Here is a 17175-nt window from a genome sequence, read left to right as displayed (position 1 = left end):
TATCGAATAAACTTCAGCTTCACGCTTATTCACATCAAACCAAAGAACCAAAAAACGCACAAAGAAAAAATGACATTAAGAACGAAATAATATATCCAAGCAAGTAATTAATATGAATAAAAATGTAACAAAAACAAAATGTATTTAAAGTAGCAAGGAATAATTGAAAGTTTAAACATCTGTGTGCTGTTTACAATAGAAATGAAATGAAAACACGCAGAGTTTCACGTGGACTGTGTGTGACGTGAGCACGCGCGCTTTTTTGTAAGGAAAAGTGACGATTAAAGGTCCTCTTACAGTAAAGCGCGTGCAAACTGTGCAGTTTGATCTCGTGAGTGTCACCATGTTGAACTCAGACGGGTCGCGTCTCATCCTTTTCTCATCCTTCATCATCTCTCTCTCTCTCTCTCCATCCGTCACCCGGGCACCGGCTCTCTCTCCTCTCATCAATCTTTCTCCCTCTCTCTCCTTCATTAGGCCAATCTGCATTCAGCAGCGATCGGTCACCGAGCGTCGGGCGGGAGACGCGCGCCTCGCTTTAATGGCCCGACCATCGGATGCGATTACTGTCAGCCAAACCGAACCCAAAACGCAATTCAATTAGTGCCGGAGAGCAGGAGACCCTCCGGTTCCCCTTTATTTATTTATCTCGAGCTCGGAAAATATCTGTATTTTTTGTGATGGCAAAGCAAAATATGAGTGTGTTTTAAAAACTAAAGGAGAAATTAATCGAGCCACTTAGACGGTAAGTGCTTTAATGTAAAACGCATCGAAGTCGAACGCTGGTTAGTGTAACTATCGATCACGAGCATCGTGCCAGGCCAGCATCCGTGCGCTTTAAAAAATGAACATCATCCGACCTGTTTGAGGGCTGTCAATCACAGATCTCACCTGTCAATCACAGTCTCGGACCCCCGCCTGTTATTTACTCAAGCGCCATGAATGAGAATGAGCCTCGTTACTGTTTCCGTTAATGGCCAATGAATTTTAAAAGGTGCTGGTCCGGCTCGGGTCAGGATTAGAGCCCATTTTCAAGACAAACACTCGGATTTGAAAGTCAGATGTGTGTGAGACAGGCTTTGAGGAGATTAACGGGCCGTGTGTGCGCGGGTGAGACAGGTTAACTCACCCCTGACACCCGAGCAGACGCCCCTCCGACTCTCATGATGCACGACACATTGTCATCTGCAAATAAAGAAGAGAAACTGTTTCACGACACATTCGTCACAGCGAATCTTGAATCTTTACTCTTGTTCTCGCGTGAGAGATTAAACACGGTGGTTTTATTATAGTGTAGTAAAATATAACTATGTTTTCAGTGGATTTTTTACCATAACCACGGAACACAAAACTAAATAACTTTTATTAGTTAATAAATGTGTTTTAATTGTTATTTAATTCAGGTCAAATTAACTCTCACAGTGTATATATAATACTCACTTCGATAATGGGTTTATTTAACCTTTTTTAACACTGGCGAATTTGCTGTGTATAGAGTCCATATAAATGAGAGCATTATTTAACTACAATTATATAAAAACCATGTTTGTATTTTTGTAGTTTTTCAATAGCGATCAGAGTTTAAGAATGACACTTCCATTCAAAACTATGCGTTCTGCACATATATATATATATATATATACAGTAAAACCATTGGTTATTTTAATAGGAATGTTTACTAAAGTTAATGAATGCATTTTATAATATACTGTCAGGAAAACTATGGTAAAATATGGTAACCAAATGATTGTTTAAATTACATCTTCCCAAGGGCATATATATATATATATAATTACACTAATTAAGTTTGTTCTACATAATTGTTAGAAACGTTGAAAAGAAACGAAAGCTTTGAGCAAAAGGTCTAAACGCGAGAGATTCTGGACAGACAGTATTGCGCACTTACAGCAGCAGCAGCTGCGGCCGACAGAAGCGCAGTCGCGTCTCATGCGGGATAATCAAATCAGCGCTTCGTGCGCGCGACCCACCCGGCGCTGCGCGGGACCTGTGGAAACCTAATCAAATTAAAGTCCCTCTAAACTAATTAGCCGGCAATCTGCCACGCGAGCTGTCCCACAGCAAGCTCTGAATTAGACAGAATGGATTTCCCCCCCAGTCCTTCAGAAAAAAGAAGAGAGCCCGCGTGCGCTTTCACCTTCCCATTACGCGCACCGACGCTACCGTAAACAGCGCCTCTCTTTCCACGAGCCGTGATGGCGCACAGATGTTCCTGTTGAATGATGGGAATGACATCAGGTAACACACACCTCACACACACCAGACGCACATCATCACTGCAAAGAAATGATGTTCTCTTCTGAAAAGACAAGAAACGAGAAGATCCAGCGCACAGCAAAGGACAGACCAGTGGGACACAATAACACAAGACAACAACAAAAACATGTGTTGTCCACTATGGACAGGTTCGTTTAAAGTCTGAACACGTGAATTATAAAACAGGAAACAACGAAACAATAACACACGTGTTACATTATTTTCAGCCCTTCATTTGCTCGATGCCAACCACTGGGTGATAAAAGAACCTGCACTGGGATGAACATATTCAGAGTTCATTTAAGCCAACAATTGTGTCTGATAACCCAGTCATGGGGTCATCTTTTGATTTTCAGTGAATAGTAAATAATAATGTCATGTTTAAAGTTATTGATACACAATGGCGGTGTAGGGATTTCTTGCTTTGGCTTTTAAATAATATAAAGATCTTCTCCGTCTTGTCAGCCTTTGAATTTTATTGGAGTATTTAGTCAAATCTAGCCATTTACTGTAACCATACATGTACATGTTGTGGTGTGATGGTGTTTGGATTATTGTTCATGTATTGATGGTCGAGCTGATGGTGTAGTGATGAAGTGAAGCAAATCTATTCTTCAAACATTTGTTGTCATTTCTTTGATATAGTGTATGTGGTGTTTGTAGTGGACTAATGAAGTGTGTAATAAAAACCAATGAAAATTAAAACTGAAGGAACAATCTTTCTCTGTCTGTCTGTCTGTCTGTCTGTCTCTCTCTCTGTCTCTCTCTCTCTCTCTCTCTCTCTCTCTCTCTCTCTGTCTCTCTCTCTCTCTCTCTCTCTCTCTCTCTCTCTCTCTCTCTCTCTCTCTCTCTCTCATAGATGCAGAGCTACAGGACTGTAAATGATAAATCAATAATTCTCTGTTCCTGCTGGTTTGTCCAGAGGGATTCGAGCAAGAGAGAGAGAATCAGCCGTTAAAACACACAGACACACACGATAATGGACGAGAGACGTTCACAGCCATGTGTGTGTGAGGCCGGATCATCATTACACACTCGTGCTGTCATTACTGTGTGTGTGTGAGAGACAGACAATAGGTCCGGTAAGGAAAGCTGTCTCTCTCTCTCTCTCTGTTTATAATTGAATTTGAGTGCGTTTCAGAGGTTGAAGGACATTTTCTCAGTAACATGAGATCTCAGTTCCTGCATCTGAAAAACATCAGGGCACAAAAATCACTCACAGAGCCTCCTGTTAACACATCTTCTGTATTTAAACCTCTTCTTAACTCACTCCACACACACACTCAAGGGTGAGAGATAGATTCTGTCATCTATTATTCTCTCTCTCTGTACGTGAGTCTTTCTTCAGACGAACACGAGACAAGAGATTTTGAGAAACGTCTCAGTGGTTTTGTGGAAGTCAATGGAGTTCAGTGTCGTTTCATGATCAACATTCTTCAAAATATCTTCTGTTGTGTCTGAAGAAGAAAGAAATGTTTACACGTTTGACATAAATAAACAAACTAAATAATTCATTCCTCCGAATTCAGAACTCAGTTAGAAACCACACAAACAAAAATCACCACATCTGGATTCTCAGAATGATGGAAAAATAATATCAATCATCTGTTAAGGACAAAGAAAAGCGCAGGAAATAATTAGAAATAAGAAAAGGTACGGAAAAAATGCCTGTCATTTACATTTGTTTCAAAGAGACACACAATATGTGTCAAATGTCCTGAAACACACTTTCCTCTGTGTGTGTGTTGTGGGAGGTCCAGGCGGACTTATGGGTGTTTTGCGATGCTAATTTTGTCCCCACAGGAAGTGAGTGAATCTCTACATGTGTAAAACAGGAGAAAGAGAACAAGAGGAATCTCCTGCATGCATCCACACACACACACACACACACACACACACACACACACACACACACACACACACACATTCCTCATTACGAACACAAATTCCAAACAACACACACAATTCAACTATTTCAGGTTTTATTGAATCTTTGTGTACAGAGATGAAAGAAGAGAATTTTAATTCAATCCAAACAAGCGTATGACACATCAGACCACATCATGTACATTTGTGTAAATATATACATCAAGTCATTCAGTTTTTCTCATTTTAAATTTGAATTTATCTATTATTTGTCTATTATTTTACTGTCTGTATTTTTGTTGCAAACAGTGAGAAGAGTTTAGTACTGAGCATTTGACTACAAATGACAAATAAGATTTCCAACTGGAAGGAGCCAAAGCTGCTTTATAACATCGAACAGAGAGATTTCAGACGTGCTCAAGACGGATTCATCACGTTTTATTCAAATGCTTTGATTTGCTGTAATAAGATTTGATTTTAACTTAATGAATTAAATCACATACAGCAGGAGCATGAGCCGCTTTTCCACGGTGTAAACTGAGAAATATATATGAAGTGAATTGAATGCTTTGGTGTTAACAGCCGTTTCACATTGACTTTTGTTGTTGCTGCTCGACATGAAACACAAACATTTTTTCTTTGGAATATGAAGCACGAATGAATCGTCACATTAAGACCGGCGACACACACTACACTTCTATTTGTACATCATTCTATTGATCTATTTTTATTGACTTTAACATTGACATAATAAAGCATCGGAAATAAAGTATCAAATAATCACAGATGACCTGCTGAAGTGTGAGCACAGATTTCTCTTATATACTGTAGTGCCATCTAATACTTCTCTCTAAAGATCTGTACATGTGTCTTTATTATACACTACACAACCTTGACTGAGAGAGAGAGACGTGTAACAGAAGGATGTGTGCTGAAGTCTCTCACTAGTGGGCATAACTCATGTCCTCTGTGTTCAGAGGCGGGCGGATGTCCAGTTTTCGGGATGTGCTGTCTTCCTCCAGCACCTCGAGACGGAGAGTCAGAGCTTCATCTTGCTCCTGCGGTCCGGCGTCGACAGTGAGCCGCAGCGTACAGCCCCTCGGCAACAGCTCCTGTTCATACGCCGCTGCTAACTGATTCACCACCCGACGCTCCACCTGCACACACACAACACACAAATGCACACACATAACATATACATGCGCACGCACGCACATACACACGCACGCAAACACAAAAAAATACACACACACAGAGAAAATACAAAACACTTTTGTTAGAACATTTTCAGTTAGACACAAGCTGCTGGTGTCCAGTAAGAGAACTGATGACATCACCTCGTGTCTGATTGAACGTGCACCATAATGCAGGTTATACCCCCCCGCCAGCACCTCCAGGACAGGTCCGTCCCACAGCAGGGTGATGTTGTGTCTCTGCTTGGCCTGGAGGACGACAAAACAAAAACACAAAACAACATGAAAACTGACTAAAATCATACAGACATCAAAAATGCTAATTGTGCAACCCGGGATATTACTGCAAATTTGATAAGACTGTAGAACACACACACACAAGGTTGCGAATGACACAAGGTTGTGTGTGTGTGTGTGTGTGACTGACAGTTATGATGTTTTATACATATTTAAACATTTATGATTAGACCACATGTTAACTTCACTAACATGATTATAGTCATCAGACGAGCGCTCTCTTATTGATCCTGCTGTGTGTGTGTGTGTCAGGTTTTGTGTGTTGTTTCACCTTCTTGGCCCAGTAGTTGAGTTCTTTGGTGACCAGCTGGATCAGTTCAGAGTGACAGAACGGCAGGAAATAAACGATCTCGTTAATCCGCCCCAGAAACTCGTCACGCCTGAAGTGAGCCTGAAACGCACCAATCACATTCATTCACCACACGCCATCAGCCAATGGCAGCTGACCTCAGAAGTGAGAGGTGCGAGATGTACCTTGAGAATGGGTCGAATCATCTCCTCTTTAAATGTGCTGGAGATGGTGACGTTCTCACTCTTCTGAACATCATCTGCAGGAACGAACACCACATCGTTCAAGCTCGCTCTTAACGTCAAAGTTTGATTTGGTGTCGTGTGCGAGCGGACGTTTCCTCACCCAGATTATCAGCCAGACGTCTGCGGCTCTGCTCCTGTGCTTCTCGTCGTAGCTGCAGTGCATGCTGGGCGATTTCATCGCTCGCCACATTGGATGTCATGATGAAAATGGCATCTTTACACTCGATGGTTTTCCCCTTACCGTCAGTCAAACGCCCCTGACTCACACATACAGAAAGAGTGTGAGGAATTCTGGGTAACAGGATGAAGTTAGGAGAGAGAAGAAGCTTCACCTCGTCAAAGAGCTGTAACATGACGGTCAGGACATCAGGATGAGCTTTATCCACCTCATCAAACAGAACCACAGCGTTAGGACACTGTCGGAGCTGCTTGGTCAAATGCCCCCCATCTTCATGACCCACATAACCCGGAGGAGAACCAATGAACTTCGCCACCTGAGAGAACCAGAGGAACATTACACAACATGACATCTGAGAGAGTAAAAATGTACTGTCAAAATTCTACGAATGACCTCATTTTACTCTAATTCCTAGACCTAAGAAACAGTGTGATTTAGAAAGGTTCCTAAGTGTTAAAGGGCTCATATGGCGTGAACACGTGTTCTTCTGTGATTCAGCACTCAAGTTAAAGTATGTCAAACAGAGCCAAAATGGAGACATGTCTGTAAAAACTTTTGCGCGTAATGCTAAATACATTTTTAAAACTGCAGTTTTAACTTTTACATCTCTGTTTGAACAATGAAATTGCAGTTGCCTGTCTGTATTTATCTTCATATGGGTTGAAATGACCATATATCTCATGTTAATCTTAAGAATTTACAGAATAGTATCACACCCTTCAAATATCCACAGAGTCTTTAGTTTGATCACATTTATAAGACAGATACAGCTGTACGGTTATTTCTGAAAACATGCGAGCACATGTGCACACATCGCCAAAAATACAGATATCAGTTTCAGTCACCGCGTGCGGTTCATGTCCAGAATCTTTTAGCGCTGGGACCGTTCCTCCATCTGTCAGTTTCAGCGTTTATATAACATTCATCAGCCAAATGCAGTGAACAGACAAACACAGCTGAACTTCCTGAACGTAGTGTTTCTGTACGTCATACGTCCAAAGTTGACCATGTCAAGCATGAGAGGACCGCACATTTAATGTTAAAACTTGCCAAGGCATCACAGCTTCACTTGTTTTTAGCAAAACATGCTATGAGATTGACAGTTTGAAAAAGTTTCGCTAATGACCATTTTTAGTAAGAGAAGAAAATTGTGTTAAAGTGTCAGTGGAAGTTTTGAAGTGAATGCCTTTAAACGTGTCATATCTTGTTTTAAATGGAATTTGTTGCTATAAGTGTTTATAAGAAAGTCATGTTTGACATCTTAAAACCAAGATCTCATGAGAATCACCCAGACTTTTATTTTTAAAGAGTACTAGACTTTTCTAAAGAAGCCCGGCAGGCGGATGCAACATGGAAATAGTTTAGCTTTGCATCGGGTAATAGAGAGCGTGGAGCGCATGTGAACCCAGCATAATACAAGTGGCTTTGGATAAAATGTAAATGTAATGTTATAATGGTATTAAATACTTTTAATATTACTTCCAGGTTGAAGTGGGAACTATCAAATATAAATGTAGTTATTGGGCAAGGACATTCCCCTGGTTAACAACAGTTATTTATAAGCTGAGCTGTACGATTTTGTGGGTAATTTAGCATCGAGTGACTTCAACGTATATGAGGATAAAAACTAAGTAATGTGCACTTTTATATTTCAAACCGAGTGCTAAATCATATAGGCATATAGACCCAGTCTTTACACTTAGAAACCTTTATAAATCACACTTATTCTTAAGTTCATTCATTCTTTGAATTTTGACTAAATGTTTACTCTAAGATGCTGTTTACACGGCCCCTGATCTCATCATCATGGAGTCTGTCTATTATTATATGAAGAAAGAGGAAAAACTGAGACAAACTCAGTATCTCACAGAGAGGACACCTATAGTCCAGTCAAGTTGAAATGCTTTTAAAAATAATGTCATGAATACACTTAATTCATATATAAACTGCTATGATGTAGCATGCTACACATGCAGATATTAAACATGTTCTTCAGATTCGAGTCGGACTCAGTTTTTACTTCATGATGATGAGATTTCAGAAAACAATTACAAAAATGAAAGAAACAGAAAGTGTTCAATACACAGGGAAACATGAACGTGTGTGTGTGTGTGTGTGTCTCACCTCGTGTTTCTCTTGAAATTCTGACATGTCCATTCTGATGAAGCCCTGGATGAAAGTGAGATGTTTGTGTTGTTTATCATTCGTCTGGTCATGAGAGAGTTTGTGTGTTTGTTTTTCACTCACCTTCTTAATATCTTTATGCATGTATCTAGCGATCTGTTTGGCCAGTTCAGTTTTACCTGCGCGACATCACATCAACTCTTTCAGTTCACTTCAACGCATGTCATCATCACGGCTTTACAAATGTAATCATGAACTCAAATCATGTTATTCTTATGTTAGTCAGCAGTATTTATTGTTATTATGGCATAAATAAAAAAAACAACCAACTTCAGTTTGATTGATATGAATTGGACTGCAGAATAACAAAACATCTTTGATCTTTGACAAATTTGACATTTCAGGGTGTCAAACTATACAACTGCAGAAATGAACGGGACACTTCATTTCATCATTTACTCACCAAATCTGTGTTTACTAAGATCTCAACATTGGTGGTTTAAAAATGCCCACGTGAGATCTCTCTTAAAGTATTTGTTTTATTTTTAGTGCATGATCTTTCACAGTCAGGATTGTCACATCCATAACGCCTCATATTCCTCATAAAGGGACAATAAAATAAAGTCACTATTTGATGTCCTATAAAGAGGCATCACTTCTCCATTCATTGGGTAATATTGCTTCAGGATTGTGCATTTTAATTCATAGAAATTCCACAAAATTGTCGTCTCTCAATTTTTTGTGCACTTTTTGCCACATCCACACCACTTGTTTATTTCCCTTTTTTAAATAAAAAAATGTCACAGACTGACATATTCCTGATGTTTCCTGATAATGTGACAACATTTCTGCCGAATTCTAAAAGAAAACGATGTTTTTGATTTATTATTCAACCCAACACAACACATGAAGAAGAAACGATGATGTTTGGATGATTTGTCTGTGGAGGAGAGTTATTGTAGTGTGTTTCTTTAGCCGCTGTGGTTCATTTATCTCTGAGGGTTAATGCAGTCTCTCAGAGTAAATATGGCTCTTATGAATTTTAATAAACACATATATGCTAAGTGTTGAGACTTGTTGGATATTGATGGCGTGATGACGAGTGCCTCGGGCGAGAGACGTCTCTTCATACATCAAACACGCACGCGCACGCATACACACACACACACACACACACACACACACACACGTGACTCAACGCTGCAGGCTGAAAGAAGAGCTGCTTTATGTTTTTAGAGTTTTTCTAACCCTAATACGTGAAAATGATGTCATCCATTAAAGAAACGTGTCTGTGAGTTACCGATTCCAGACGAGCCCAGAAAGAGAAAGACGAGAGGATGTTCTTCATCATACCAGCCGTTCTCCTTTCTCCTGATAGCTGAGAGAGAAAAGACAGACGGTTATTAACTCTAGAGACAGACAGACAGACAGATAAGCAGCACTGGACAGACAGACAGGATGCAGGAGGGTCATCGAGACAGACGGAGAGAGAGAGAGAGAGAGAGAGAGAGAGACTCAGAGCACCATTAGACGGACAGTAATTTCATTACACTGCTGCGCTGCTGGAGAAACTAAATCAGGTTAGAATAGATCCAGCAGAGAACACTCGCAGGATAACACACCGTCACCATGACAACCGGCGCGCACACACACATGCACGCACGCACGCACACACACACACACACACACACTCACACTCACACACACACACACACTCACTCACACTCAACCTTGAGGGTGAACACACGGTCATAACTCATTTCTAATCCCTGTTTAATATCAGCCAATCAGATTCAACTGCAGTGCGGTCTCTCTCTCTCACACACACACACACACACACACACAAGTTTGTTTCGGTTGTATTAGTGAGGTCATGTCACCGGACGTCCACTGTGTTCATCTTCTGTCCCTCACACTGACCTGTTTCAACATTTAGCATCACAACACACAAACACATGAACGGTGTCAGACAAAGTTAGGGTTAGTCAATGTGTGCTAATATTAGGAAGTGATAGAGATCCTTATAGGTCCTTCCTATAGTTCTTCCAAAAGAAACACACACACACATGTGCGCAGTGACGTCTGTGGAGTGTGTTGCTCTTTGTCTGTCTCAGGGCAAAAGCTGTAATGACATTACTGAAGATAATCACCACCAATAACTTTCAGACCCTGACAGCACAGACCAAGATCAATCCACAACTTCCTGTGTGTGTGTGATGTCAATATTTGAACTATTCCAATTGTCTTATTCTCGTCATCGCTTTGACCTGATACTCAATGAACTTGATGAATGAAAATGACCTGAAATATGAATTGAATAACCAAACATCTCAGCTTTTTTAATGAGATTTGACTTGAAAGTGAAGTCAGATCACATTCTGCTCATCTTCTCAAACATCTGTGATTCATTCTCAACCAACAACAATAAAAAAACTTTACTGCGCATGTGCACATCTGTGACCCCACCTGAACCTCTGTTACACATTCACAAACAATAAAGCGCCTGTAGATTATTTCTGATATCAATCAAAAGAAACCCAGAAGAAGCGTAACTTGGCTAAACTTGTCTCTCCAATATTTTGAAGTTAGACTGCGATACCAAGATCAACCTCTAGATGTCAGTGTACCGTACAGTGTGTTTAAATGCGACCGAACTACAGGACACATTCAACTAATTGTTAATTTAACTAAAACTTTGTGTGCGTCCGATGAAGCGGTCTATTAGTGAACAGGTTAAGACCTCTAAACATGAAGAACATCACATTCACACACAACACGATGGATAACATTATGCACCAATAATACTAAAGCAGGTGATCAGTAGCTGTGTGTGTGTCTCTCTCTCTCTCTCTCTGAGTGTGTGTGTGATGTATTCAGTATATTAGCTCTTACAGATCAATAACGCTGGTTTTATCACAGCGCTGATGGGATCCAATTGCTTTCGGGACAATTTGCCACAGCAGTAACTGTCCATTTATCAAATCAGAGCTGAGATCCGGCTCGCTGCAGCCTTCACTCTCTCTCTCTCTCTCTCTCTCTCTGTGTGTGTGTCTCACTGACCGCTGATGGACAGACATCACACGTTTCTCAGGGTTGATTGACAGGTAAAACTCACACCGGACCCTGACATCAATCAGAAACAAAACACAAACACATCAAATCCAGTCATCATTACACTGGATCATAGACCGGTCCAGATCTGATGAGAGGAACATTTTTACAACAAGAGTCAAATTTCTCGTGGGTTCAAACAACTAAAAATATTTATTGTGCGTCAGAATGAATTAATCTCATCCAGAATAAAAGTTTGTCTTTATATAATATAAATCTGTGTACTGTGTAATTTTGTATTTATTAACACATTCACATACATGCATGTATTTAAAATATATCAACATTTATATGTCATTTCAATTATCAGTAAATATAAATTAATACATGAAAATATTTCCTAAATATGTATTCATGTGTATGTTTGTATTTAACAATACAAAATGAATATGCAAAGTCCATAGACATATATTATGTAAACAAAAACTTTTATTCTGGATGCCATTAATCATTTGACAGCACTATTTAAAACGCAACTTCATCTTGTGAAGACAGGAAACAACCTTCAGAGCATGTTTGATATAATCCAGATAATCAAACACACTTACACAATATATAACTGTAAGAAGATCACAAATCATTTTACTGTAAGATCTGTGTTTTTAAATCCACATGATGAAGTCAGATCTATCAAACATTCATAACACACAACGGAGGTTCAGTGAATACACACATCTCTCCATCTTCATCCTTTCTGTTGTTTAAGACAATTATCAAAGTCTAAAATATGACACAATCATTGTCACACAATGGTCTGATGGGGCACACAAAACATAAGTCCCATACACATCACCTCACTGATCGATTAACACACGCGTGTGTGTGTTCTGTATTTATTAAAGGTGTATGTTATTGTGGTTTAACTCATATCTGTCTCTCTGTCCTGGGACTCGTATAAAAGAGAGAGAGACAAGCACCCGTGCGTCTGATTCACACACACACACACACACACACACACACACACGCTCGCAGGGAAAAAATCAAACAAGTATTAGAAGAAAACCATAAACGATATTGTTAAATGAGGACTGGAGAGAACCAACCAGACGCAGGAAAGACAACAACACAGGAAGTGTAATTCAGTTAAGCAGCATCTACTGAGCACACACTACACACACACACACACACACACACACACACACTCATCTGCAGTCATCAATTATCTGCCTGCAGACACAAACACCAACATAGAGATAAACAGTGTTTACATGAAAAACACACTCAAATCTGCTTATTCTTTACCCTTTGAGACATAAAAACATGAGAAACATCCGCATCAGATCATAGAGATCACTGAACCTCCAGTAATGATGTCACAGTGATGTCATGAGGAGGAAGTAGAACAGACAATAGGAATTCTTATGTGAAATCGAATATTTAATTATATCACTTAAAAACATAAAAAAAAAAAAAATATGAGGTGATCTTTCATGTAATTTAATAAGTAGGATTGTTTGAATTAAAAAAAACATGTCTTTGTTAAATAAGTTTGTTTTTGTAAATTGAGAATTAAGTGATATTCATATTCAAGTTATCAAAATGTTATGTATTGACGTCATAATAAAAGTAATAATAATATGCGCGTGCCGCATGCAGTATTCTAGGCCGATTTGTAGTATGGTGTAAATAGAGCGAGTAGTGTGTTCACATTGAAAATCCTCAAATAAGAAGTGCACTTAAAGTACCCGGATGATGCAGTTTTTTAACAGAAAACCTGAAGTGTGGAACTGTGGACACTTCACGCACTCAACGGTCACTGCTTACGTAGGATCTTATCAGACGCTGCTTGAGTAAAACTCTAATGAAGAGTGATAACGCTTCAATCTGATGATGACTAAAGTAATGCTGTGAAAAACACATGAAATGAACAAGTTTTATTCACACGCATTGTGCCGTACGATTGACGTCATTTGCGCTCGTCTGGGAAACAGATATACTTCCGGCTAGTACAAAACAGTTTAGTAATCCATTTGGGACGCTCATACCCTTCTGAAATTCATACACTACATGGTTGAGTGCATAGTACATAGTTTAAGTGGATAGTGTAGAGTAGTTCATTTGGGACACCGCTTATATCATCAAAGGGAGGAGAATACCAAGAGGTGAAACTCAATAAACGGTCCATTGCAGCTCTCATGTCCAGTATCAGCCCTGCGTTTCTGCCATAAGCGACACGGCAGTCCAACAGCCTTTTGCTGTCGTGATGGCAATATCAGCTGCTTTTAAAAATAATAATAAAACTATTTAAGCTGAAATCCAACCTGAATGATGACAATACATGATAGCAAAACCTCTGCTATCTAGATCTCATGCCAGTTATCTGAGTATTAGCATAATAAATACGTTATTAATACCCACAAATTAAGGACTTGCATCAGAATGGGAATGTCGAACAATAAATGGTTACTTGATGAAAAAATCATGTGACAAAATTGTGAAAACAAACTGTTTTCATTTAATATTATTATTAATATTTTTCTTCATTGTTTTTTCCCTAATTTTCGCCGTCACACCGTTGGACAAATTAGCTAATTAATCTCTCAAATACCCACATTTGAATCGTAAAAAGGCTAAAAGTTCATAATGGTATTTTTATGGAAACCATTAGAATTGGATTTCTATTGTTTTTATTCGGAAGTAATGCAAATAGAAACCATCACAGAAATTCATGGATACCATTATAAACCATTAGCTTTTTCCATTAAAACCCATTACAAAATACATTTTTGGAGTGTGTTGGGTATTATTCCAAAAGGATTTTACAGTATTACCATTAAACCCATCAGTAAAATTAATTTTTCAGCATGGTTCTATAAATGCAATTCAATTCAATTTTATTTATATAGCGCTTTTCACAATGTGCATTGTTCCGAAGCAGCTTTACACAAAAAAGGTAAAACACAGCACATGAATAGTTTGACTTGTTATATAAACACCTAGTAAATAATATCTAATGTCAGCAGTCTCTCTGTGGTTTATTTAGCATATTTTGCATTAAGTGTTTATGCAAAAGTGTTTGTATAAACTGTTTAAAATGTTTGTAGTAACCGTTTAAAATGTTTGTAGTGTGTTCCAGGGGATTAAAACATACATTTCATATTTCAGACCTAGTGGAGAAATAGTAACTAATAAAAATAAAGTTTCATACAAAGGAAATACTCGAAGTAGGCTAAATAGTTGGATTCCACAACTGATAACATAAAACATATAAAAGACAATACAACATTTACTCTAGGTGTCATAAAATTGACTGATGAATGATGCGCTAGTCTGTGCTATAGAGATTGTGAAGCTGAGGCACGCCAGGCATGTTGCATGTTGCAGTGGCGCCGGCCGCCATCTTGGAAGGATCATACTATGCTGCTATTATTGTTTTGACATGTACCGTTACTTGTTTTGTTTGATATATGGAGAAATCAAAAGTGAAAGAACCATGAGCTTTTGCGTGATGCTATTACAGTTTTTAACACAGCAAGACCGATCGACAATAGTTAAATTTACTAATCAAAGAAGAAAATAAAACACTGCATTGAACGCATTCTCTATTGTCCAGCTGGCATTTTCACCCCAAAATGGCAGCTGTGCTACCGAACCGCCACCTAGGTAGCAAAAAGCACCAGAGTTTCACCTCTTGGTCTATATACTCTTAGATTTCATTCTGAACACAAACTATTATAAAAGCTAAATGTATTGAGAGTTTGTGACACCTCATGCTCAATGTGCTTTAAAACATGATTCATTAATGCTGACCATGAAAAACAACTAGAACCACAGATGACCAAAACCAGCACACGTGTGTTTCTGTGTGTGTTTACCTGAAGCGACAGTATTGATGGCTCCCTCTTGTCCAATGATGTGCTCTTTTAACCTGCGCTCCAGTGGAAACCTGCGTCTCTCCTCAGCTTCTCTCTTCTGCTGAACCTCCAAAAACTAAACACACACAACATCATCAAAGTCAACACAACATGACACATGCACACAATGTGACCATGACATGATCATGTGAGGCCTTCGACAGTAATATGATTGGTTCTTTGATCTGGAAGGTGGGACTTCCTGTCATGCACCTGCTCTCACTTCCACGCTGAACTACACAATGCGTGTGATCATTATCTCTCTCGTCTGTCTGATAGCCAATGTCTGCTGACAGGTGTACTCTAAAATAAACAAAAAGTCCTTATTTAGATCGATAAGTGTGTGTGTGTGATACAGGATAATCGTGTTTTCATCTGCAGCTCATTCACACTTCAAACTGGATTAGTGTGGATTACATTCTTAATCCAGATTAACAAACAAAATTCTTAAATAGTCCTTTATTTATTTCTCAATATTGTGATTTGTTCATATCTAGTGTATAGGGAGTCTCAGAGATGACGTATTTTTGTGTGCAAAACACTGAAGTGATTTGTCAAGAAAAGCCTCCAAAAAATATTTTCATGTTTTATTCTATGACATAAAACACACCGGTTATAACCCACTTGTGATTTTTTAAAGCCTTATTGTCTCTTAAAAACGGCGGTTGCTAACAAGTTGCTGAAAGCGACTACTTCCTTTGGCGCATATAAAGCTCACAAATAATGACACTAATCTCTTCAAACGTAGATGCGGATTCATGTTGTCTGCCGTTGAGCAACAACATAAAATAAGCTTTTGTCTTTTCAAAAGTTCTGTCACATTTCATGAAGTTCGTCGAGTTGGCTTGTGCGATTTCGGTTAAACGTCAACTGGCAGGGAACATAGGGAGCATTGATACTCGCTGGTTTTTGCAGCACATCAATTTTCAATTTTCAGGGAACGAACGTTTCAGTGCACTGGAAGGATTTTGCGAACGAGACAGCCCTTAAAATGGCCGACTCCCTGGTCAGTTCCCTGACTACTGAACAAGGGACCTGATTGAGACACAGCCTTGGTGGTGGTGACGTTGATATCGAGTTAAGTTTAGTCTGTTTATAGCCTCGTGCTAGCTTTTTACTTCTGCGATTGTATTTTGGCTTCAACAGTAACAAATGTTGTGTTAATTTGTAAAAAATATCTTGATAGACAAAACATGGTAAACTTTAATAGCAAATTTTTGCGCCGTTCCAGATGTCTGTGGGAAAAAACGCATGGGTTTTTGGTCGAGGGAACAACTGTAGCGCTAACCCATCTCTGCGGCTCCCTATTATACTGCACAACAAACTGCTTGTTTGACTCCGGATTGATATTAGGCTCCGCCCCAAATCCATTCAGAGATGGTTTTTACCTTTGTCTCCCACTCCTTCAAGACGTTTTGCATCTCTCCGTCTTTAGCGTAGGCCAGTGGAGTGTGTCCCAGTGTGTTCTTCCGTAAAGGGTTGGCACCTGCAAGCAGAGAGAGGGAGGCCAGAGGTCAAAGGTTAACACGGGGTTCTGTAGTCAAACGGTTGCCTCCGTCAGGGGTCTGTGTGAATGAAGCTCACTCAGGGGGTCCGCAGCATCCGGACATCAGCGTGTGTGAGTGAGGGTCACATTATTCAAACACAACAGTGTGCTGATGATCTCACACTGTGAGTGAACAATTACACACACGTCTTCACCTGATGGTCACTTCGTCTCTGTTGTGTGTCAGAGCTGATGTTT

The 17175-nt window shown here is 39.4% G+C and overlaps 1 protein-coding gene across 1 annotated transcript in view; it reads right to left on the bottom strand.

Moving 5' to 3' along the window:
• Positions 1-4241: 4241 nt before the first annotated feature.
• Positions 4242-17175, bottom strand: part of clpb (ClpB family mitochondrial disaggregase) — a gene marked incomplete at its 5' end in the record, with an annotated part of 21394 nt that continues 8460 nt past the window's right edge. The window contains 11 exons of the mRNA XM_079481486.1: positions 4242-5297; positions 5478-5582; positions 5902-6021; positions 6105-6178; positions 6265-6421; positions 6497-6658; positions 8467-8511; positions 8590-8645; positions 9767-9844; positions 15393-15507; positions 16820-16917. Coding sequence (XP_079337612.1) covers positions 5085-5297; positions 5478-5582; positions 5902-6021; positions 6105-6178; positions 6265-6421; positions 6497-6658; positions 8467-8511; positions 8590-8645; positions 9767-9844; positions 15393-15507; positions 16820-16917 — 1223 coding nt within the window. The 3' untranslated portion in view covers positions 4242-5084. The remainder of the gene's footprint in view (positions 5298-5477; positions 5583-5901; positions 6022-6104; positions 6179-6264; positions 6422-6496; positions 6659-8466; positions 8512-8589; positions 8646-9766; positions 9845-15392; positions 15508-16819; positions 16918-17175) is intronic.

Source organism: Barbatula barbatula (assembly GCF_947034865.1).
Source record: "Barbatula barbatula genome assembly, chromosome: 19".
Lineage (NCBI taxonomy): Eukaryota > Metazoa > Chordata > Actinopteri > Cypriniformes > Nemacheilidae > Barbatula > Barbatula barbatula.
Note: the sequence above shows the minus strand (reverse complement) of the source record. Positions and strands in the feature narration are given on the sequence as shown.